General features: G+C 42.1%; 1 protein-coding gene and 1 long non-coding RNA gene across 2 annotated transcripts in view; one reads left to right on the top strand and one right to left on the bottom strand.

The window, feature by feature from the left end:
- The window catches only part of LOC131463554 (uncharacterized), a 68,614-nt gene extending 44,523 nt beyond the window's left edge, over nt 1-24,091 (bottom strand). The window contains exons 1-2 of the long non-coding RNA XR_009241056.1: nt 24,007-24,091; nt 19,201-19,349 (exon numbers count right to left, since the gene is read on the bottom strand). This is a non-coding gene — a long non-coding RNA (uncharacterized LOC131463554). The remainder of the gene's footprint in view (nt 1-19,200; nt 19,350-24,006) is intronic.
- On the top strand, nt 6,606-18,847 carry angptl2b (angiopoietin-like 2b). Its single transcript, XM_058635317.1, has 5 exons — nt 6,606-7,102; nt 11,546-12,443; nt 14,774-14,967; nt 16,072-16,342; nt 16,437-18,847. The coding sequence occupies exons 2-5, from the start codon at nt 11,570-11,572 to the stop codon at nt 16,634-16,636; spliced, it is 1,539 nt and encodes a 512-aa protein (XP_058491300.1). The 5' UTR covers nt 6,606-7,102; nt 11,546-11,569; the 3' UTR covers nt 16,637-18,847.
- Nucleotides 24,092-25,751: the final 1,660 nt, after the last annotated feature.

The raw sequence follows: 25,751 nt of genomic DNA, 5'->3' as shown, positions 1-25,751 counted from the left end.
CATATTATAGCCACATGGTGTAACGTAGCAACGAGCCCATAAATGCAGTTCAGTGAATGCACAGTTGTAATAAGTTTGTCAATCAATCATGAATAACCAACACTGAGCAACAGTAGGCCAAGGGTGAGGAGGTCGATACAGGTCACCAGAGAACCATCCATCACGGCTGGCAGACAGGGAGACATGCTGGTCCTGTGTGTACCCGTGTTTAAACAAAGGTCACTGTGGTGGCCTCACACACTTAGCTGCTCATATGACCATAAAAATCAGACAAAAACAATCACGACTTCAGTCTGGCAGTAAGGGTGCAGTATAGGGGTGGGCGGTATACCGGTGTCATAGTCAGCACCGGTGTGACATTGCGCCATGATATGGATTTTGCAATACCGTCAATACCGTGATAAATCAATTGAGCGCCAATAATCTCCTAATTCTAAATAATAATGCATTACATTTTCTTCAAACGTTCAGTGGTCTGAATATCTGTCCTTGTTGCAAATAAAAAAGTAAAACATATTCGGTGGTAAAAGGGGAGTGGCCATTAAATTAGCGTAACGAGCACTTGCCAGAGCTGTACACGGAGGTACGGGACAGAGTAATGAACGAATTCGCCACCTTGACGCCTACTCGGCCACTACTGATTTATGGTCCAGCCGGACTACTGAGCCATACATTAGCCTCACCATCCACTTCATTGACAATGACTGGAAGTTGCGCAGCAGATGCCTCCAGACCGCCTTCTTCCCCGAAGATGAAGCGCGTCTGATGTGCATGACAACTGACAGCGGTGCAAACATGGTGCGCGCTCTGGAAATTAATAAATATACGAGACTCGCATGTTTTGGACACAGACTGCACAACGCTATTGGTAAGTTACACTATGTTAACCTAACATTTCATATTCAGAAAATTTGTCAAGAAAACAAAAACAAATTAAAGGCCACCACATTAGTATTGTATTGTTCGTATTGTTTAGCCGTGATTCCACTGGGGACCGGATCAGAAAGGAAAAAAAACTACAAATATCAGATTAGAATATTATTAAAAAATATGTACTCCTCCCAAAACCTACCAAAAAAAGTAATACCGTGATATTATACCGTCACCGTTCAAAAGATGAAAAATACCGTGATATTGATTTTAGGTCATATCGCCCACCCCTAGTGCAGTATCTGGCTTCAACTTTAAACCCAGTTTATCTTCTACCAAAGAGGATAACATAAAAGTCATGTGATCTAAGGTCAGTTCTGAGAAGAAGCTGTTACTACTGCACGTATGCTCTCTCCCCCCCCCCACATTTCTCACACAAACTTTAACTGCCAAACTTAAGTTTGTTTGGACCATTAAAGAAGGCTGTAAACTCAGCTGGAGATGCCTGGGTGAGGATAAACCCCATCGAGACTCTGCCCACAGCTGCATCACCTAGCATCATACAGGCTGGATTCAGATCCACAGGCATTTGGCCATTTAATCCAGATCTTCTTTTTCAGGAGCATGACTTTGCATCTTCCCAAAGGACTGACTATCCAGACCCAGCTTCAATGGCTACAGCAGCCTCCACCCTGCCTCAGATGTCCTCTGGAGCTACAGTAGCCTCCACCCTGCCTCAGATGTCCTCTGGAGCTACAGCGGCCTCCACCCTGCCTCAAATGTCCTCTAGACCTACAGCAGCCTCCACCCTGCCTCAGATGTCCTCTGGAGCTACAGTAGCCTCCACCCTGCCTCAGATGTCCTCTTGAGCTACTTCGGCCTCCACCCTGCCTCAGATGTCCTCTAGACCTACAGCAGCCTCCACCCTGCCTCAGATGTCCTCTGGAGCTACAGCAGCCTCCACCCTGCCTCAGATGTCCTCTGGAGCTACAGCAGTCTCCACCCTGCCTCAGATGTCCTCTAGACCTACAGCAGCCCCCATTTCTGCCTCAGATGTCTTCTGGAGCTACAGCAGCCTCCACCCTGCCTCGGATGTCCTCTGGAGCTACAGTAGCCTCCACCCTGCCTCACTAGATGGTGCTCACTCTCACTAGATTTGATGTGAGAGTATTTCACAATATATGATTTCGCAAAGGTTTCGCAATATTGTGATGATATCGTATCATGACTTAAATATCGTCATAATATGGCGAGTAGTACAAAAAAATAATGTGAAAATTGCCTTATTTTCAAAGAAGCAACTCAAACAAAATCATGCAGAGAAAAAGCCAAAATAAGAAAATCTGGGAAGATTTTAGTATCGTGTGCATGGAGCCATTTGGAAATTCCAAACCCAAAGAAAAGTGGATCCGATGTGGAAATTGCAAGTTCTGGGCTCACGAACACTGCACTCTTAGTAGAACTATATACATCTGTCACCACTGTGACTCTGATGAATTGGATAACACACACAAACTCAAGTTCCTGTTTTGACAAACACAGCGTGCATGTTTGTTGGTTCATTGACTGTCAACAGTCTTCCTGGCATTTTTATGTGGATTACGTGACCTCCTGTTGAAAGATTCCACTCATATGTCAGTAGGTATTATCAGAAGATGTTCTTCAGTTAGTAAACACACAACTGACACGGTTCATTTAACCATCAGTGATATGGACCACAGGAGGAGTGTTGGCACATGCACAATAAACTTAATGGAGGCATATTTTGTAGAGTGGTCTTAACACTTCCTGTTCAAATTGACCTTAGGTTGGGTTACAACCACTGATGGGTTACGCGTTACTGTAATTCGATTACTTTTTTCAAGTAATGAGTAAAGTAAGGGATTACAATTGCAAAAGTAATTGGATTTCTGTTACTTTTCCAAAAACCCTGATTTTGTTGTTTTTTGATTGATGCAATTTGCATAAAGTTCAAAGATTTAAACTAATACAACATGTGTTGAAAAAGAGATTCTTTTCAACAGTACTGCTGATTTCAGGGGAAATCATACATAAATTATTTACCCCCCCATAACATTTACCACTTTTCTACATTTATGGTCTTTTTTGTGAGTCCTCCAACTGATGTGCACATGCCTTTGAAGCTGGCATCCAATGTTGATATCGAGCCCGTTTGGATCGAGGCTTGGATTCACTCATGTATCGTAACATGCTTATTCCAAATTTGATCTCTGAATTGTTTCTTTATTTAGTCTATGCGGTTTGTTCTGAATTTTAATATTATTTGACCTTATCTGGCACTGGACTTATGGGAAAGTAATGGGATTACTTTCTTGGAGAAGTAATCAGTGACTAATTACTATTTCCAAGTAACTTGACCCAGTTGCACTCCTTGCATTTGAATTGTGTGATAGAGTTGGAGAAGCTGAAAACATTTCTATAGGTCGTCAAGGTGTGAGCGCTCATTCCTAAATATTCCGCAAGACAAAAAGTGTGCGATCCATCCCCCGGTCTCCTGATTTTAGGTGAAACCGGTCCATGTGTGGTGCTTCACACACACACACACACACACACACACACACACACACACACACACACGCTACATCCATTTTAGTGATAAAAACTATGAAGTCATGCTTCAACTTTGGGCTCTAATAGAAGACATGTTGTTGCTGAAACATTAGCTCATGGAAAGAAAAAAAAAAAGTCCAATGTGTGTTTGTCATTCTAGCGCACAAACTGTTACTATTGGACAGCAAACAAGTGTATTTCATATTAACTTGGGCATTGCCGTATTTTTCCAAACACAGCTGCCATAATGAACATCATCAACACGTGTCAGGATCATGAGCTGCAGGTTATACTTCTGTTTTATGCATTTTACATTTCTGAAACATTTGGATGGTGGTTTTAAAAAAGGGCTGCACTGATATAAACAGGCTGCCCTGACACAAAGTGGGACAAGCTCACTCCTCTGTCCTCACTCCCATCGTCAGTATGTAAGCTTGTGTTGCTTTAACGCCCAAGCAAGTCATTAAAAGGATGAATTATTCATTTAGCAGCTGTCGCTGGAATGACTTTGTAATCCAGATGAACGCGTCGACAACCACAAAAAGCCTCCCAACATACTCGTTCCTTCACCAACACGGAGACTTTTCCAACATGAATGCACGGTCCACAATCTCTCCCATGTGGCACAGCTTTAAAATGCATCGATTGGTTACGATTTCTAAGTGGGAGTCGCATTTTCCCCCCCTGACACTTTTACGATCCTCCACCTGCTGCCGATCAGAACGGAAAGAGAACTAATCACCGCACCAACAACGTGGTTTAGGACGAGACCCAGCTCAGCACTCGAGCCGCTGAGTGAAAGCTTCAGTTTACCAGTTGGCTGCCAGGTGAGCGCGAGCTGTCGGGGACGTTCAGAGACGAAGAGTATAAACTATTGGAACCATCGTTTGCAGGAGTGCAAATATTTAGTCGCACTTCCTCAAAACAAAATCTCCATAAGGGATTAACTTGTCAAATGTGTGTCTGGTCCTTCAGTCTGGCTCGGGGGTGAATGTTATGAAATGAATTTGTCCACGTCGTCCTGGTCTGGTGTCTCCTGCCAGGAACTTTGTCTCATAAAGCCAGTTGTACATTCTCTTTGTGTTGCTGGGGAAACCATCACGACTGTTCCATTCACTGAAATTAGTGGAAGAAATTAACAACTGTCTGCCTTTATAAATACTGAATGAGTAACTCTTACACAAAGTGATCCGTTATGCAATATATATATACACACTGAGTATTGTGACAGTGATACATTATCCGGACGCCCACCTAATCCCATTAATTGATAACCTCTGTTTAATGTGAATCGCTTGTGTTTCGCAGCAATATAAACTTAGGAAATGATCTTTCACCACAGCGCCATCATCACATGTCACAAATCCAATACTTCCTGTTTCAAAGTAAAAGCACCCTTTGGTTTCAGCTCAATTATTTTTTTTTTTTCTTTTTAAACAAGGCTTTTATTATGAAATATTTGCAGGAGTGACAGATAGGCAGCTTCATACTGAAGACTAAATTAGTATATTAAAGTTCCAGACCACGGCTTGAGGAAATGTTCGTTATCTGGCCCTCTTCTCCTGATTGTAATTGATATTTTTCAATTAATTAATAGAAACTACACATAAAGTTATAGTCTCTATCCGTCACATATTAATTGTGGACACTCATAAGCACACATCCCTGTACTTAATGACACACTGGTGCTTGATAAGGTGACAACTGTGAGGTTAAGGCATGATCAAGATAAAAAAAAAGCAAGTGATAAAATGATCATAATGCGTCATGAGAGATTATGGAAATACTGGCTTCACCAACAATGAGCTGAAAATGCAACTAAACCTAAAAAGCTTCTCAAAAACATCTTGACCAAAGGGGAAAAAAAAACAATATCGATGCTTGGAAGTGGAGAGGAAGTTATGCCTTTGTGAGTAACTTTCTCCTGGACGGGGAAACAAAACGGGGAATTTCAGCCAAGGTTAGCGTTCTCATTCTCTTTGTTGGTGGATATTTGAAAACACAATGTTTTCACAGTCTGTTATTGTGGCCTTGTCATCTCCTCTCATCAAGTGATGACTCTCCTCCGCTGAAGCACTCTCACTTTGTTTCATTCTGACACACGGAAATCAAACGGGTTCAATGTTTGCAAAAATAAAACAGACGATGGGACAGCTACTGTGTGTGTGTGGAGCACCAGGTGTGAGTGCAGGTATTTCCTTATTTCGGAAACATAATTGTACAAAATTATATATATCCCATTTAATTTAAATGGGTGTTGTTGTTTTTTTAAAGCTGCTTGACTCTAGAAAATTATTTTGTAATTAGACATTAGGCTGGACCATAATTCATGATCAATAATTGTCATCATGTCATTTTCTTCAACAGGAACATACGGTTCTAATACAAGAATAAGCCTTTGCCTTTGCAAACAGCTATTCACAATGTTTTATCCACACAGGGGAATTTTGATATCCGCTTGTCCATCAACACAGGAGGAAATAAGTCCAGCTTTGGTTTTGAAGTCATTTCCGTTTCAAAATCGACAAATCTGTCGATTATTCTGTTGATTCAACGAACAATGTCAAAAAATGTTGATCAAACCTGGAAGTGAGGATGTCCTCAAATCAAAATGATTCAGTTTGAATCATTTCTTTGCTTTAAGGAGCAAAAAAAACCCAAAATATTCACATTTAGTATCCTCAGTATGGCGTAGTTGCAGGGATCTCACCTCCCGTCTATAACCCAGGGTCAGCTGTCACTCACTCAGCCCTAGTCTAAGACAAACACCGGGATCTGCTTCCTATCTGTCAGCGTCTTTCCCTTTCTCTCAGGACAAGTGTTCATTCATGGCTAATTAGCATCTGATCAGTGCAACATCAATGCTGTCCCATCACCAGCAGGTCCGAGCAGCCCAGGCCAGAAATAGTGGCAAGCTGGTGTCCAGGGGGCAGGGGGTCGGAAATTTGAGAACTGTGTGTGTGTGCTTGTGGATCTCTTTTGTACCATGAGGAAGGAGGAGGGGTGGAGGAGGCAGGCTGTTGCTTTAAACAAGAATGTGTTCATTTTAAGGGCGAGGGGGAGGCTCTGAGCTCAATTTGTCTGCCTACTGAAACACTGCGAGAGTATTTCTCATCATTTAAAAGGCACCGAGGAGGGTGGGTGGGAGAGAGAGAGAGAGAGAGAGAGAGAGGTGTAGCTGAGAGAGACAGCCTCTTGGAGCTGTGAGGCAGAAGTGATGGATTCAACCCACAGAAAAGTGACAGTCCTCTCTTAACTGGCCACAGGCAAAATACAACCTGCCTCGGACTCTCACCATTTATCAGGGAACTACCTCCACCGCTCAACTAAAGTTACCAGTTAACTCTTGAAAGTGTTCCAACTTTTTCAAGTGGATTTTGGGGAACAATCTTCTCAATGTTTGCCGGAGAGTTTCTGCTGCTGTTGGGCTAATAATGAAGGTCTTTCAATAAGACTTTTTTTAACAGCTACCTCTTCACTGGTGGAAACAGACTCAAGTGACAAAGAGTGAGTAACTATAGCTGTGCACGCTACAGAAAGGACGCTGGGGTGCAGCTTTCACACTTGGGGATGATTCACTACCAGGAGAGACTTCGATCATCATTGGCAGGCGCACAAGGCAACTGAGGGAGCTTCATCAATTCTAGCCGACGCTTATTTCGTAAGCACTGTGCAACTTTTGAATTTCTCTGTATTATTCACTGCCTTATTCCCCTGCACCCATCATTCATGTTATGTGAGAAATGCTCTCTCTTCATGAGAGACAACTTGTTTGTAACATTTCCGATGATGGTGGCGCAATCATGTCATTTTGCCATTCGACTCCAACTCTTAAACCGCTGCACTTTACATAATCAGTGCCTTCGAATCTTGAATTAATCAGTTTCCATGGAGCATCCATGATCTGACTCACTGTTTTTTTGCCAGTGGGTATGGATGACTCAGACAGACTTGGTTGGGGAGAGTTTACTTGGGAGCATGAGGATCCTGGAGTGCTACGCTGAAAGCTTCTTTACTAATGATAAGACGCTAAAGGTGTAAAGATGAGATGCAGATCTGCAGGGTGTCTAGATGATGAGTTTTACCTGCCTACCCTAAAACGTGACATTTAGTTGTGAAAAAGAATTAAAGATAAAGTGGCTTCAGGACGTTTCCCCTGGGCTCAAGAGATCAGGGAAGCAGGGCAAATGAATCCCATCTTTGTTTCCGTTGCCAGGCTAGTGTTTGGATAAAGCAGCTTTGAGGGAAGCATGCTGGAACTTATCGAAACCATTTCCGAGACCCCCCGCTTCCCTGTCTGAGTCAGCACACGAGTGAGGAACAGACACACCGAGCAGCAAGAGAGACCGGATGAAACCTAACAGAGAGTCAAACAGAAAAACTGAGCTGCTACTTGAGATTAATTATGTTCCAAAATGTTGTTAGGCACTCACAAGAATAACATGCTTGAGGACAGAATGAGTTCGCCCTCGAGCTAAAGCAATCAGGCAGATTACCATGAGCAAGTTGAATTTGACTCGGATCCAACACATATCGGGTGTCGAGCGGGACATCACCCGGTTCCCAGTGGAGCTGGCACTAATTTGGAATAATTTGGAACTAATTCGCCCACTTTATTCTGGCTACTGACAAATTAAGTGCTTTGTAGAAGTGTTCTCTCCGGCGGTGGTTGACGATGATGCGTTCAACCCGAAAGTAGGACCATTGGGAGCTAAGTGGGTCAGTATGGTCCAGTACGTCTTAAAGGTGCAGCGGGGGTGAGGGGAGTAATGGTCGTGTGTCTGGGGGGGTGCAGCGCTCGCTCACTGCCACCACCGCTGACTCTCCGTGTGTGTGTGCGGCCGTTCTGTCTAATGAGGTGACGAAGAATGCGAGGAATGCCACGCTCGTGCTGAAATGAGAGGGGCTGGGGAGCAAGACCACAGAAAAGTCTGAGCCAGGTCTTCCCACCTTTGTCCAAAAAGGCTGTTCAACACTGAACACTGGCCAGAGACATTCTGACCGACCTGCTGCACCTGCCTAACGCGTCCAGTCCAGACCAGACGGCAGATCTGTGTAAACACAGACCACCTGACGACGATAAAACCAAAATATTCAGGTGTGAATCAGGCACGAAGAACGTACGTAAGAGGAGCTGCCAATCAATGATTTGTCTCCCATCTCAGTTTTAAGAATTCCACACTCAGTGCCATAGTTTTTTGGAGGTTTTAAAAAGGAGGAATCAGCTTTGTCTACCTAAATTTAATTCAAGGTACTTGTGTCATTATCTTACCTCTGCCCAACCATTATTTTCTTACCCGTTTCATACCGTGAGGATAATATAGGCCTAAAATTTAACTTCCTACAGCACAGTATTGAATCGGAGTGTGGCATTTCAGCAGTGATGTCGTTGCGCTGTATTAGGATGCGATGCAGGTGCGGCCCATATTCATGCAAGTCAAATGAGTTTCAGATGTATTGTAGTTAGGATTACGAATTGTCTTTTATATAATAATTCACCGCTTTTGACATTGATCTGCAGAAATAATACACCATTTATAATTCAACAGAGGATCCCAACACTGGATACACACGGAGTAAAGCAGCTAAATAAGGGGATGTGCTGTTCATGAAGCAACCAAAAACATACAGTTAACATAAATGTGAGTTTCATTAGTGAAAAGTGGGTATTGACATTGAATGGGTTCATGTTAGCAGGGTTAACCTTCACTTTTCATGGTCTTGAGAAGCTGCTCCATGTATTAACCGACACTCTGCAGCTCATACTCTACATGTGCTCATGTACGGCCATGCTGATTCCCTATCGTTACCTAGAACACAGAATGAGGAGAGGGGCCGGGAGGACCGGATGCCGGGTGTCATGTCCACAAGGTGTGCGAGCCGCATGTGCGGTAGTACAGTTTGGAAGTAATCAACAACACGCTCACCTGTACGAACTGTCTGCATCTACTTTTAAAGGCTTGATTCCATTGCTGCAGGAAATATGAACGTTTACCATTTCCTTCCTCCTACTTCCAATTTGCCACAAGTACATGACAAACACCAGTTAATCATTACAGCGATTGGCTGGACAATAGCAGCTTGTTAAAGTGAACTGATGTGAGGACAATCATGAGCTGCGGGGGCTGTCGGAGGAGGCGCCCGTCTGTTGTTCCCTCTGGCAGACAGCGGATGGGTTAATAACAGGCTGTCTATGTCGGGGCAGATGGGACTCTCTCCGGTCCCTGGGAGACTGAGCCCAACAAGTGTTGTTATTTAAACACACACATTGACCAAAAAGCCAAAAAGCTCTTTTACAGACGGGCACATGCAGTGCACGCACGCACACACACCATCACAGGCTGCAAACATTTTCCCCTCAGCTTTGAAGTGTGGTGAAGCCTAAAGCAGGAGATTCCAGGCTAACGACGTCCACCGTGATGCTCCTCAGCAGCAGGGGTAGACTGCAGAATTTCTCAGAGACCAAGCTCATGTTCCAGGGTCAGAAACCACAGGAGCCACTTGCCAACTACAGCACATTACAAAGGAAAGCTTGCTTGATAGATAGCATCAGTAATTTCCTTCAGACTCATTCAGTGGGGACATGGGAGAACAATTTATTTGCATGTTGTGAAAACTATTGGACATAATTTGCATCCATCACCATTTGCTGAGGTGATGTCATACACCCTGGCTTTGTTAGCGGGATCACAATCATTAAGGATCTGGATTTATATTCCAGTTCATGATTTAGATACTGTTTTGAGAACTCTGGTATAAGGATCTGACTTTTTCCTGGTACAAATATGTGTGTGTTTCCTTCTGGCAAGGAAAAGTATAATGCCAAGAAGGCCAACAGGGTAGAGTGTGCTCCAATAAGATGAAGTGTTTACACATTCTATTCAGATAAAGCCAGAAAGAGCTGAAAGTGCCAGGGACAAGGAGTGCACTGCCTTTCTCTTCTCCATATCTCAAAGCTCATGTGCTGGCAGAAGAACGCCTGAACAAAAACGTCTCAGCTCTCTTACCCAGTTTGTTTCTGGACATCATGTGGTTCAGTCTCTCTCCCAAAGAGATAAATAACGGCAAATGTGTGAGGAAAAGCCGCTGTAAGATGTGCATTTTTTAAAAAAAACATCAAGCCAATAAAGCTTTGCTCTGATTCGACAGGCTGCTCTTTGCTCTGAAGATGTGCTACACAGAGGTCCTCTGTAATCTAATACAGCAGCAGGTTTCAAAAACGGTGCCCCCGAGAGCTCAAGGCCGAGTTATCCCTATACAGGAGTCACATTCTCCTCAGCACCGAGCGGTTCCTCAACATATGTCTACACTAATCCTTCAGCTAAGCATCACACTTATTTTAGACAAGGGGAAAAAAGACTGCAAGACAGAATACGATCAAAACAACAATATGTGGAATATTTAATAAGACAGTTACATAACATCCTTAGCCAGGCTCATCGGCATTTATGATGGTTAAGCTTTCAGACTTACAGTCCAATCAGAAACAAAGACAGATATAAATTATTCCTCATTTTGCTAAGGGTTATTGGCAAGGCCAGTGCAACGCAATCAATATTCAAATCAGATCCATGAATAGAATCATCTGCTTGTGGTTCAGATTTTCCATCTGAATCACCGACGTCTGGGCCTGCTGAGGGAGCAGATAGGCGTGTTGCTTTGTGTCAGGCACAAGCAGTGGCATTTGCTGTTCAAGAGCACCCGAACACAGCAAACTTAGCTTAACACCCTGCCCTACCAGCAATATACAGCAAATGACTCAAAAGATCAGGGGTTTTTCAAAGGGTCAGTGGATAGAATTAGAACTTTCAAACAGCATGTATTGGATAGAAGAACAGAATAAAGGACCATAGCCCATATTTTTGGGCGGTGTAATGACCTTGATGCCTTCTTACGTCTGCACACGCCTACTCCTCCTCACAGACCTCCTTCGGGTCTGAAGGACTCCACTGATTCCCTGTCAAAATGAAAGAAACTCAATCCCTATGAGACGTAAATTCTAGAAAAAGGTTGTGTAATGATGTCGACTTCTTATAATGAGCATTCAGTAAAGTTTTTCATTATAACAAAATCATGTTCTCAATTTTCCTATCCATTCCCTCAGGTTTTGTGAGTTGGACACAAACTCATGGAGTCCCCTTTGATGGTCCTGCTGGGGCTCCTCATTTATGGACTAGCTTGTGGTGTCCTGCAGATTCAGGGGAGTCCATCGGAGAGCAGCCATGCCAGGGAGAGGACCCAAGTATTTGAGAGCAGCGAAGATGATTTAGAGAGAGAGTTTCTCTACGCTGGGAGGGGCAAGCGTGCTGCCGCTGACCAGCAGCAGGACAAATGCTCCTATACGTTTATTGTGCCTCAGCAAAAAGTGACTGGAGCCATCTGTGTCAACTCCAAGGAGCCTGAGGCTATGCCGGAGAACCGGGTCAACAAACAGGAGTTGGAGCTTCTAAACGTGGAACTACAGAAACAAAAGAGGCAGATCGAGACCCTGCAACAGTTGGTGGAGGTGGACGGAGGAATCGTCAACGAGGTCAAGCTTCTACGGAAGGAAAGTCGAAACATGAACTCCAGGGTCACTCAGCTGTACATGCAGCTGCTCCATGAGATCATCAGAAAGAGAGACAATGCCCTAGAATTGGCCCAGATGGAGAACAAGATCTTAAACCAAACATCCGAGATGCAGCATCTCACCAGTCGATACAAAGATCTTGATCACAAGTACCAGCATTTGGCTTCTTTGGCCACGAACCAAACCACTCTCATTGCCCTGATGGAGGAACAGTGCCAGACTCGCCCTCAGCCTCGCCGTTCGCCTGTGCCACAGCCGAGGCCTCAACCGCCACCTCCGCCATCGCCACCTCTTAACAAGCCCTATCAGCCGCCCGCTCTTCCACGAATTACAAACCCAATCAGCAACGAGATCCAGAGCGACCAAAAGTCCCCGCCTCTTCCAACGATGCCCACCGGCACACACAGCCCATCCACCACCGACAAGCCCTCTGGTGAGTCAAAACCAAGTTCAATATGAACCTTTATGCCTTTGCACCAAACAAACCAGTTGCCACTGTGGACAAAGGGGTTGTGTGTCTGAGCCAACAACTGTGAAGCTCTCAATCATTAATCACAAGACAACATCAAGCACCCATTCTTCTGAGCCAATTTCCCACATATTCCCGGAGCAAAAGCTCTACGTGAGAACAGAAATGCTGTTGTCCGCCGCCTTTTGAGATGCATATTATCTAATTGCCACGTTCGGCCCACACAAAGCACATTAGCAGAGTAAACAACATAAACAGATAGCTGCATCCAAGCTCATGGGGCACTTGAACATAAGCTTTATATTAAAGCTTCCAAAGGCCGTTTTGTGGTGTCAGCTCCACTTAATGATCTAATTGCTGTGTTTTTCCTTTCAGAAGAAAATGGATTTTAAAATGTTGGAAAAAAGAAAAAGACACTGCAGCAACCATTCCCGACTACTGGGAGCTTTTTCCATTGACATGTTGTGTTACTGTCTGCCATTTCCACTAGGCTGCATGTGAATGATAGCTTTTGTGTGGAATATTTGAACAGAGGCAATTCCCTCCATGCAGCCATGCAACGAACACCCCGAATGTTACATAAAACATTAGCATGAACAGAGCTCTACACACACCCTCACACACACACACAACACAGGGATAGAGGGCAGAAAAACCTGAAGGAGGAACACAGAGGGGCAGAGTCTGTGGAAGAGGGGAGGGGAAATGTAGGAACACAAAGAGATACCGGCAGCCAGTGATGTCATTTGTTCCACCAAGCAAAAATCCGTCAAATGTTCCACCAAAGCATGAGGCTTTATCAGGCAGAACAGAGAAGGGCAAAGCAGGGCAGCTCCCTGGTCTGTATCTGCTCAACAGAGACATTCCTGAGAGTGGATGGCTGAGGGTGGGCCAAGAAAGTATAATTCACAGTGATTTCTTAAAAACAAAAATCAACCTTCAGACCTCTGGTTGGTCTTTTTTTATTGCACCCTTTGTGGGACTCCCTATTCACTTCTTTCATTTGCATGTGCTATACAGTAAACACCGTGTAATCCGTGCCAGCTGGCAAACCACACGAGTGTGACATCTTTAGGTTTTAAACACCGTCACAGCCAATTGAAGCGGCAGAGCCACTAGTTGCTCCACAAGTGTTTTTCCACATGTATTTTGGGGTTGGAAAGAAATCATAATGACAGAGGCAAAATTATATTTCACTATAAATCCCAGTGAACCTCTCGTGACCCCACACAATGGTTATAATACATGGTTATCAATAATTAAACAAGGGCAAGCCTATTCAACTAGCAGCTCGCGGGTTACCCGGGTACGGCCCTTTTTTGATTTTCCTACGGCCCACGAACTCTCTGTCAATGATGCCGACTTTCAACAGCTCTCATCTGATTTGGGTATGTCTGTTCCTGAGCGAATGTCCCCACTGTTCATATGCAAACAGGTAGTATAGTATAGTCAAGTGACGTCATGTCGATCACTGTAATTGTTGACATTACAAAATGCCACATGTTCTTGTCTGTTGGTGTGGGATTTAACTTTTGCACCTCTCTTGAACGTCCAACTCTGCTGTCTGGATTTGATTATAATGTCAAATTAAAGTGGAAAAATATGGTGTATGTTTGGCCAATTTGATTCTTTGCTAAAATTGCTATAAACCCTTTTTTTGACAAATGTTCCGTGTGGCCCCTGAAAACATCAGCTATTTTTTTTTCCTTTATGGCTTTATGGGATATGTTTCCGTTGAAAATAGAGTTAGTATGATTTAAAATAAATTGAAAGTAACCAAAATAATAATCCTGCAGCGTAAAGCACCACAGACGAACAAAAGTTTGTGCTCCCATTTCAGCAGGACTCCCTCTGCCATCACGCCTGTGTTGCTTTTGGCTGCGCAGCCGGCAGCCATTTCCCTTATGAGAGTAGCAGCCAAAGTCAATTTCTACTGTTGAAATGAAACCCTCTGATGAGAACTGGGGTTCCCTACATGGCAGAGCATAACAGCTCTTTGTGTCACTGGCTTTTTTCCCCCTTTTTGATATGCTGTGGTAAGCAAATGGATTTGCCATTTAAAAAAAAAAAAAAAAAAAAAACTTCATTTATTCCCACTGTTTGGTTGAACACCTAGTTTCCCTTTATTTGGGATGCCGTGAATGACGGACTGTACCTGCAGTTGTGGGAGTAGATTGAGGGTAGAGTGGTTCTTGTCTTCTTGTATTACAACTCAATGTTTTGTACATTTGCTTTGCAGTTTTGTCTCTGATTAAGAAATGTGACAGTCCCCCATGTGCTTTCTCTTGCTCCAGGTCCATTTAAAGATTGCCTGCATGCTCTGGAAGACGGCCACACTGGCAGCGGGATGTACCTGGTGAAGCCAGCAAACGCCAACCGGCTTATGCAGGTGTGGTGTGACCAGAGACATGACCCCGGAGGCTGGACCGTGATCCAAAGGAGGGTGGATGGCTCCGTCAATTTTTTCAGGAACTGGGAGACGTACAAGGTGCGACAGTCTCACGCCAAATCCAGTAAACTTCATGGTCTGGATTTCTCTAACATTGATTAGAGACTAACCAGATGTTAACTTATGACAAGGCAGTTACTAGTTCCACAGCAATTATGAACCCATGAATTTCATCAGTTGGTCTTTCTAAAATGACTTTAGAGCAAAATCGCCCGGATAAAAATGAAGGTTGTGTCAGGAAGGTCATAGTAAGGAAGAGGATTAGGGCCACAAAGAAAAAAAATATGAGTTCTGACTTTCAACTCAGAATTCTGACTTTAGGAATTCTAAGAATAAAGTCAGAATTCTGACTTTAAAGTTAGAATTCTGAGTTTAAAGTCAGAAATTCTGAGTTTAATGTTAGAATTCTGAGAATAAAGTCAGAAATTCTGAGTTTAAAGTTAGAAACTCTTGAGTTTAAAGTCAGAAATTCTGAGAATAAAGTCAGAAATTCTGAGTTTAAAGTCCGAAATTCTGAGAATAAAGTCAGAACTCAAATATCTGTTTCCTATGTGGCCCTAATCCGTAGCATAGAGAGGGAGGAGCCTTAAATGTCATAGTTGCTGGTTCTGGTGGAAAAAGCAGTTCATTGGTAATCTGTTGTTTACAGGCCAGAAATTTAACAAGGGTCCTGATTAAATCTTAGCTGAGGGCAACAATGGAGACATTTCCATGATTTTTACAAAAACCTTTAAACCACATGAGATCTGAAATAGCATGTGTAAACACGTCCAATGGGGTGTTTCCATGACTCAAAGCATGTGTAGGGCAGTGGAGACCACAAGCAGAACAAAGCAGGGCCGAATGACTGCATGCACTCTCCGGCTGTGTTTTTAATCAACAAAATAATAATATAAATGTGGATGCTCAACACAAGCTGTAAACTACACTCAGTGGGTCCATTTATAATAATAGTGTTCCTTCACAATTAACAACCCCACAGAGGAGCCAAACTCCTAATTACCTCCAGAGAACGAGCAATGACACTAAATTATCCACACATTCACAATAACTGCCCGGGCAAAGCTTTGCAGCGAGGATTCAAGAACTATTTCGTAACGCTCCTGAATCTGATAGTGTTTTTCTCATCACTGCAATTCACAGCAAGGTTTTGGCAATATCGATGGAGAGTACTGGCTGGGCCTGGAGAACATCTACTGGCTGACCAACCAGGCCAACTACAAGCTGCTGGTCACGCTGGAGGACTGGTCTGGCAGGAAGGTGTTCGCCGAGTACGCCAGCTTTAGAGTGGAGCCCGAGGCCGACTTCTACAAGTTAAGGGTGGGCCGCTACCACGGCAACGCCGGCGACTCTCTGACCTGGCATAACGGAAAACAGTTCACAACACTAGACAGAGACCATGACGCTTATACAGGTAAAAACCTCAATAACTGGCAAATTATGGGAACGATTACAATGCATGCTGCCTTTTCTAACCACTTTATTTATTTTTAATTTATGTTTCGTAGGCAATTGTGCCCACTACCAGAAGGGAGGCTGGTGGTACAACTCTTGCGCGCATTCAAACTTGAATGGCGTTTGGTACCGAGGAGGACACTACCGCAGCAGATACCAAGATGGAGTCTACTGGGCGGAGTTCAGAGGAGGAGCCTACTCGCTCAAGAAAGTCATCATGATGATCCGTCCGAACCCAAACACCTTCCACTAAGCGTCCTCTGAACAGACACTGTACTGTATCTCTCACTAAAAAAACAACAACAACATGGCAGCAGTGAACATCTACGCAAACACGATCTCCTTTGTTTACGCGGCACCAGGCGAAGACAGGCGACAAAGACGGATCGTGTTGAAAGTGCAATATCGAACCATCAGACTGAAATTCTGGTACCTTAGTGATGCTCGGGTCGGGGATTTTTTAAAACCCACACCTGCCCGACCCGTTATGAATGCCAAACTCAACCCACCAAGCCTGACAATGTACATGTTAATTCAAACCCAAAGCCGACCAAGAACTCACACATTTAGCAATCCTTGGAATACTTCACCAATTAGCCTTTAGCTTTGTATTAGGGGTAGTATTTTTGGAAAATTGTGCTTCCCAACCTCAGTTTCCCCTGAGTCGAGAAATATCTTCATTCTTTTCGTTGTTACATGCCCACCAGTGACACTTAGTCCTGTTAGCATAGCCGTTAGCAAAGATGGCGGACACAGATTACATTCTGGGAATGAGGTCCCGTCCCCCTACGAGTGGGTCTAAAAAGTGCGAATTAGCCTTGCAGTTTCAAGGCTCGGCCCAAGTGAGCCAACTTTTCAAAAATACTACCCCTCGACCCCAATAGATCACCATTGTGCCTCAAATGTAAGTTAACAAGTGGGACATACATATATACACTGCTTCTGGAGCTGACCAAGAATATCAAAGTATCTAAGTAAGTGACGGCAATATTTAAACACAAGATATGTAAAGATCCGGGCCAGGTTCTATTGGGGCTGCCACCTTTGAATAGAGTTATGGATGTGAAAAGATCAAAATGACTCAATAAACTCTTGTGTTTGGCCAGAAAATGTATATTATTTAATTGGATTAGTGAGAAACCTCTCACTGTAATTTAGTGGTACAAAGCCATTTTTAGAGTTTTTCCTATGGAAAGACTAAGTGCCAAATTAAAAAGGAAATGACAACACTTTTATGGACATATGGCAGCCTCTAATGGATTATCTGCCTAAGGATCTAAGTGAAATAATCCAGGTACAAGGTACTTTTCTTTCCAATTTTCTACTTTATTTGAATTGTGCTTATTCATTTTCTCCCCGAGCTCAGACCACTACTAAATGATGTATGCTTTGTTGATATGTAAATTCAGAAAAGGAAATAAAATCTGATTATTAAAAAATACAATAAAAAATACCCCTATTCTAGTAATACAAAGCTAAACGCAAATTGGTGAAGTATTCCTTTAAGCTTTAAATATCTTATTATAGAACTGATCAAGGGGTCTCACTTTGAACACAATAAACAATCTATGCCAAACTATTTGGATAATTGAATTGGACAAGAAATGAATACATGTATATTGTAGAGAAAGATTTAGATCTAAACAAAAAGCAGTCCACCCAGAACCCGGCCGACCGCGGGGGACCGCGGGTTTCTGGGTGGACTAGCTCATCACGACGGTACTTTCTGACAATTGAACTAATTTGCACAGTGTCACGCAGTTGCTCTGACCTTCGACTCAGAAAAGACATGTGCTATTGCTCTATTGCTCAGGAGTCTTTTTTTTTTTTTTTTTTTAAATACACTGTCGATGATACAACACAAACCTGCTCTTGTGACAGTGGTTTTATTTCATCAGAGTGAGAAATACAATGTGAACAGATTATAACTCAGTTAAGCAGCTTTGAGCGCGAGAGAGAGTATGTATGTATGCAGAAGTGTTTTTGTTTTTTTTGCTTTTTTTGCCGCGAGCAGCAAAAGAGGTCGACACAGGAAAAAAAAAAAAGTATCCGGTGATTTAGTTTCTTCTACGTTCTTCAAATGTAAGTGATAGGGAGAGGATGAGTTGTTGTTGGTCAATATTCAGGATTTTACCTACAATAAAATATACTGTAAAAACATGGCCATTTAAAAACATATCATAAAGTCAAAGTGCTGACACCACTAAATCATTATTAGTCAAAATATTAGTCAGTTTACATAATTTTTTTTCCTTTTTTAATACTTGTTCCGAACTCTCAAATGTAGCAGGTATTTGCCGATTTGCTTGTGTAAACCAAGCACTGTATTTACTGTATAAATCTAGCAGGTTTGTTGATGTCAACAGATCCGGAACATTGCGTTTGTACATAAGATATTTGTAATATAAAGGGTATTAAAACTTGTTATGTCATTAATAATTTGCAATAAAACATGTACAGCTTGTGTGCTTTTCCCTTTTTGTACTAACTAGTAGCCATAACACCTACCAACAAAGTAACATCCTGTGTTTTAAAGCTAACATTTGATATAAATGACATGTTTAAAGCACCAAAAGAGCTAAACTTGAGTTCCAAAGACATGTGGCCATAAATTAAGTGCAGCCTCTTTGCTGTGCTCACTCTCGCAGGGGGGGGGGGAGTTCGTGACAGCTGCGAGCAAATATCGCCTAAATGGTGACAGAGGAGACTGCATGTATTTACTCGTGGACATGATGCAAGATACTGATGAGGTAACTAAAGAAATGGGGGGGAGGTTTCTGTTTCTGAGAGATTAACAGGACACAAACTATCACTCACCCACCGCTCCATCTGTACCTGGTGGGAGGACGGCGTCCGCCGCTGGTGTTTACACCGAGAGATGAGGGAGACATCGCGGCATCACATTTTTTAGATGTCTGCGGAAAGTCCGACCCGTCTCCACTTCACACAGGTCCGTCGACAGATCACTGCGGGCAGATTACGATTAAAAAAAACACATGAATGCACAAATAATCTGAAATACAGCCCCTTTAAAACTATTTATTTAATGCTAATATACATTGTTATAACCTTTATACATTATTATAGAGAAATCTTAAAGGTTAAATTGATAGTTTGGTTATATGCAGTCACGATTCTATTCATAATTGATTCATTGAGTAACTGTTTGGTCCATAAAATGTCAGAAACCTGGAAATGATGATGTTCTCAAACGAAATTGATTCCGTTTTAATGATTCATTTGCTTAGAAGTCTTATTTTTCCTGTAAACCTGCGATAAAAAACTACATTTCTAAAGTGCTGGAGCAAATACAACACTTTTATTATGAAAAACAACATGATGTGTGTGTTACTGCTCGAAATCCAAACCTGATTTAATAAAAGCATGTCTCAAACACAATCGCTAACGTCATGCGCAGTGATTGCACATAAAGTCGGTGCTCTGAGGAATGACAAATGAAATGTGACAGGCTTGTAAAACTAATGCATCCAGCAGCTTCCTCCAGTGACAGACGGCAGAATCCACCGTAGATTCACAGCGTGTCAATGACATTTCCACAGGCAGCTGCGAAATAAAGCCAACGGGATTTTTTACACAACAATAAACCGAGCTCCATTAATGTCAAATATTCCAACGGATTCGAGTCGGAGGAGGTTTTTAAAGGTTTAGCGAGGACCTCGGAAATCAAGGGAGTATGAATTCCTGTGACTGACATCTTTAAAAGGACAAAGTGAAACGGTGTAAAGAGACCAATTATCAGCCGAGCAAAACGTGGCGTGTTCCGTTAAATCCCTCAGTCGAAATAAAAGTTAACATAGCATGTTAGCATTTTCTGCTGCCAATGTGAAGATGGATGCTTCTGTGGCGGAGGCCAACACACTACATTAAAAGTGACAAACACTGGCTGCTAAAAGTGGCTCGTAAGTCAAATGCTAACAAGCTTTCTTTCCTGTTCAAGAGGATTTGAATGGGACAAAGGAAGACATTCATCACTGTGACTGACAACGGGTCAGTAAACTGCACTTTGAACCAATTGTGCACTCTGTAGGTCGGCACCTTTTGTAGCGACTGCATTTAAAAAAAAAACCCTCTTTAAATCTGCTTTATGAATTAAACGCAATTGTGGTAAAAGCGGAGGATGATGTTTCATCGTCTCCATAAACAGAGACGACCGTCTCTGGATGCCGCGTACGTCTGAGGACTCACCGCGATGGAAAACCTACAGTAAGGGTGGCCTGCGCAGCCCCCACTCCTCAACCAACATGGAAAACCAGGAGCTGACACAGTGCTCGCTCAGCACAAAAGGGAACCGCATTTCCTGAGACTCCAAACCTGAACCTTCAGATTGGCCTGTATTGTTGTTTCACGTCTGCAGAAGTCCACTTCCATTCTGGACTTAACCTGTGTGCTCTCACACACAGTTTTCACTCCTTTACCTTTTCGGTACAACGTGCTCATACCAAAGAGAAGCCACTGCACACCATGGATCTCTCCGTGGTGGAATTGAACCACAAGATTCCACTGTGGGCAAATGTCAACACCCACCCAAGTGAGCTGTACATGTGAGCTGTACATGTGAGCTGTACATGTGACGACACATAGATTACATAGAATTTGTTCATTTTTTTAAAAGCTCTGCCAAATCATTGCTGAATTGCTTTTTTCGTTATATGAAGCAACAAAAACCACAAACTATTCAAATTCAACAAGGTTAAAAACTGGAGAGCTTGTGCTGATTTTCAAACAAAAACCAATTAATCAATTATCAAAATAGTTCAGTCATCGATTAATCACTGCAGCCCCGCAGATTATGATAAATGACAATGTAACTGCGTTGGATTCAAAACACAACAGTCACCTCTTAAAAGGAGGAAAGCCATCAAAACACATCTTATGCCAACAGTAACCATGAAATCATAACCGTCTCTCTGTCATCATCAGTGTCAGTGTCCATATTTCCATCATAAATCACAACAAACACTGAGGTCACTGCACTCGTTCTCGACTTCTGGATCACTTTTTGTGTCCGAATCTATGAAATCCGGTAACAGTGACTCGATAGCCCAGGAAACACAAATCAGTCGGATTAAACAAAATGCTAAATTTACAGAGTCACTGCTTCCAACCCATTCCCACTGCTGCTGCATGATTATTTAAATGCACATGGTTGTTATTAAGAAATGCTTCAAAATAGAAACACATAATGTGGTCAACCTTCCCTCGGGGAGAATAGTCACTTCATTGTTTATTACTTACATAGTGGAGCTATTGAGGTTTTTTTTTTTCCATTTTCCAAAAGCCCAGCATTTGAACTGATTTCCAAATGTGGAGATGTGCAGATTTACTTGTAACGTTGCAGCCGCATGCCATGACCACTGTTTCATGTTCTTCCAGAAAGTCTGACTTCTCTCCTGGGAACTTCCAGGAAATCTCTCCGGGATGAGGAGTGGAATATTTTTCTTAGTACAATGGAAATTTTATTTTTTAGTTTTTTTTAAAAAGTATTAATGTGGTTTTTCCAGTGTTGCAAACATTATCTGCTTTAACAAAGTCTTAGTAAGGTATATTTGTGGTTTAACCAGTACAAATCTTTCCCAGTTAGTGTAATTTACTGCATCCTTGGGGGACAGGACAGTGATGCTTCAATTTTTCCATGTGCAGCTTGTGAACTTCTTAAACTGTTCACTCTTCATTTTCAGCTCTATCAATAATTGCGTACAGATGTGGGACAGAGAAGCACACATGCAACCTTCACTGCTCTCTGGCACAAGTGGGATAAATCCATCCAAAATCACACATTTAAACTATGCAGACAATCCCAAACAAAAAGGTGGAACCATCTAAAAATCAATTCTCAAAATGCATGTCTGTCTTAAAATATTGACATGACTGTTACTCGGTTTAAACTCTAGATTCAAACTGGATACAGGTCACCTTTTAATGCCAGGTGTTGATTGTGGGGTCGCGGTTATCGCGTGCACAGAAACACAGAAACAGCAGTAATCTCCATAACTATTAATGGCCCGTGAGTCAAACTGACTGGAGCATAGTTCAGCTCCAGTACAACGGACTGACGTAGTTTTAATAAAGGGAAAATATGAACAACATGAATAGGCTTATACCAGGAAAAGGAGTGGTTTCTCTCAATCTGACAAATGTTCCTCTCCCTGGATTCTGGTCACCATGCCAACTAAGCTCATGCCAATTCAGCTAAGCTTTTTATTCACCCCGACATTCATTTAGCACAGGTGTTACCGTTTTAGGCGATATACAAGTCATTCATCAGAGATCCTTATAATGAAATAACAAATTGGGTTGTTTTTTTCCCCCTCTGATGTTTGCTGCATGACAAATGGAGAACGATTCATTTCCATTTCAAAACTGTCAGATATTAATTTGTCTTTTAACAAACGCCCTTTGACACAAGTGTACAAAGGCCCAGAGGGGACATGGAAGAAGAAGAGAAAAGAGGAAGCTATGCGAGTAAATACTAGTGTAGCGTTCAGAAATGTAAAGGGCTTCTAAAGTCACTCTTTTCTGCTGACAAAAAAACTCAAGAACATAATACTCTTTGGAGCTGAGCAACACTCCCTTTATTTCTTCTTCTCCGTGCTGTAACCTTCAATATTATCCAGCTGCAGCCCCGGAGAACAACAACACCCTGGCGTGACGGAAGTACTCTGGTGTGACAGAAGATACCTCCGAATTTTAGATTTATTTATTTATTTATTTATTTATTTATTTAGACAAATAAACTTACAACAGTAATCACCGTTCAAACAATAAAAAATAAAACGCTTAATTGTAAAATTATGACATGTCAGAAACCATTTTTTTAAGATGTTGGAGGTTCTGTATAGCTTAAAATTGTAATAAAAGATGATTTATTGTAATGACCGGACGTCATGAGTGCTGTACGCTATGACTTATACATAAATTGGTTGATGTTTTGCTTCAAAACAGCAAAGGTTCCTTCTTTCTTCCTTCATATAGGCTAGGCCTAGCTAGTTTAGCAGCTGGATGCTACTCGTGAACTCTCCAACAACAACAACAACGTCGCCTCACTGTGACGTCACACCCGCGCAAGGCTTGCACTAGCCTAGCACTAGCCTAGTAAGAAAAGGTACATTTACGTAACTGCTTCTCTTAAACCTTAATATATTACAGCAATGTACAATTTATCACAATAATCTCTTTTGTAGCGAAGCTAGTTCTAAAATAAAACAATTATGTCAAGTCATTGAAACTACTTCAGGTGATGTTTGTTTACATAATTACTTTCACAAACAATAAAAGTGCCTCTAAGAGTCTAGATTTTCCAAAGCAGAGACACAATATGAAATTATAAACTTCAATAATTGACTAAAACCATGTACTTTGACTTGAAAGAAAACACCAGGTGCAGTTGATCATGACAGTGGACATTCGCCGGTTACGACCGTAGCTTCGGTTAGAAATCGCTAGCAGAAGCACGTTCGCCTTCGTGGAACCAAATAAACACACGTTTGTGAAGCTGCAGCAGCGATGAAAGGCAACAAAAATCCACACAAACACAAAAATCCACACAAACATTTCTCCTGTCGCTTTCTTCAAACGAGCAAAAGCACAGAAGTGTTTTCTTACCTTGTGTCTTTACTTCACGGCCGCTGGTGTTCGTTCACCTGTGTCCTGCAGCACATGCACCTCGCACACGAGGGCGCTGTGGCGCTAAGAGTCTCCCCTCTGCTTCTTCTTCGCTCCTGTAGCAACTTGAGTGAATGGGCATTACACATGATTATTATTATTATTGTACACCAATTCTATATAGGTTCCTAGTATAGGACGGCTTGAATGCAGAGAAAGAAGTTCCCTAAGGGGATTAATAAAGTATATAACAATAAAAAAATATATTTTAATTAGCCCAAAGTGGTTTTAATTATAATTATTTAATTATTGGTTCATATAAGAATACAAGATATGGATAAAAAGAAAAGAAAAAAACTAAAATTTAAAAAATTGTCAAATTAAAATAAATAAAAACTAGTTAACTAAGTAAAGGAAATGTATTTAAAGAGTGCCTCCCTAAATAAAAGTACAAACACAGTTTTACATACAATGTTGGTTAAGTGCCATTAGTTGATTTGTTAATCTGTGTTAATCTGGGTTAATCTGGGTTTAAAAAGGCATAAAAGATGAATCTGACACCAAAACAATGGGAAAATGAATATAAAACAACATGATCTTTTCTGAAAAGTGCGTGTGTTATGTCATCCATTGTTAAAAAAAAAAAAACTTTGTCACATAAATATATCATGGAAAATAACTACACTAGTAGCATAAAATGAAAACACTCAAGCGAAGTAGCCCAAGAGAAAGTCAAACTTTAACGTAAAACGTGATTAAATGTGCAACAGCAAGTGGAAAACTCTCGTCTCCACCCTTTAATCCCAAATCCCTCAACACTGTCACATAATTTGTTCATGCCTTTTTGTTTAACTCCGTCTATTCTTTAATTTCTGAAGTTTAATACTCTGTAGATGTACTACTGGTGACATCACAGCCCGCCCTGACCTTTGAGCTCCCCGCTGGTTTGTCGCGACATAAACAAGAGTTAAATAAAGTTGAACAGAAGTGAAGGCGACGATCCCTCTGAAAGTGCACATTAACGTTTGTGTACGTCAGTGATTCACTTCCACGCAGCTGTCACTGAGAGCCACACTACATCATAGCCATAGAATGCAGCTAAAGACCCCTTGTGGAAACACGGCTGCCTCGGGTTTCCTGGCATTGTATTTTGTGGCTCTGTAAACGCTCATATTCCGCTGCACTGAGCAATTTTGCATATTATTTTAGGATCAGATGTCCTTGCAGCCCCCCCCTCCCTTTTAATGCTGTCATTTCAACAATTCATGCAGTTTATTGTAACTCTCTGCAGTGGGTGATGCTCATTTGACATTGTGCTGCTGAGTAGCGTGTCATGTCGCATTACTGAGATTGTTTGTCCCTGAATTACACATGAAATTGTCCTAATTGAGGTTGGAGTGAAGCTGCAGCAGCAACCTTATAGCAGAGCAGGAAACTATTTGGAGAAAATGTCAGTGGAGCATATAGCCGGGCCAGTTTTGTGGTTTATTAGTCATTTGGCTCCCTACTGGTCCTACTTTTTTTGTCAAAGCCACAGACACTAGTGAGACTGCAGGAGGCTGCTGCACAGCTGCCACTTTACGAATATAAAGTGGCCGTTTAGATGCTTTTTTTTTAACACAGTGGGGACAGAAGCTGTAACACAGCTGAGGGTTGGTCTGAGACTTTGACTCAGGAGCCTTTCTGCTAATAAATTACATTTATTGCCAGCCATAGGAGAGCAGAGCGATTTATTATTTTATTCT

This window comes from Solea solea, chromosome 8 (genome assembly GCF_958295425.1).
Source record: "Solea solea chromosome 8, fSolSol10.1, whole genome shotgun sequence".
NCBI classification, from domain to species: Eukaryota; Metazoa; Chordata; class Actinopteri; order Pleuronectiformes; family Soleidae; genus Solea; species Solea solea.
This window is presented reverse-complemented; position numbering and strand designations above follow the sequence as displayed.

What these genes read in the sequence shown, in the direction of transcription:
- angptl2b (XM_058635317.1), top strand. Translation starts at nt 11,570, where the DNA reads ATGGAGTCCCCTTTGATGGTCCTGCTGGGGCTCCTCATTTATGGACTA. An exon ending in GGAACTGGGAGACGTACAAG is followed by an intron (nt 14,968 to 16,071) that starts GTGCGACAGTCT and finishes TGCAATTCACAG; the next exon opens with CAAGGTTTTGGCAATATCGA. An exon ending in AGACCATGACGCTTATACAG is followed by an intron (nt 16,343 to 16,436) that starts GTAAAAACCTCA and finishes TATGTTTCGTAG; the next exon opens with GCAATTGTGCCCACTACCAG.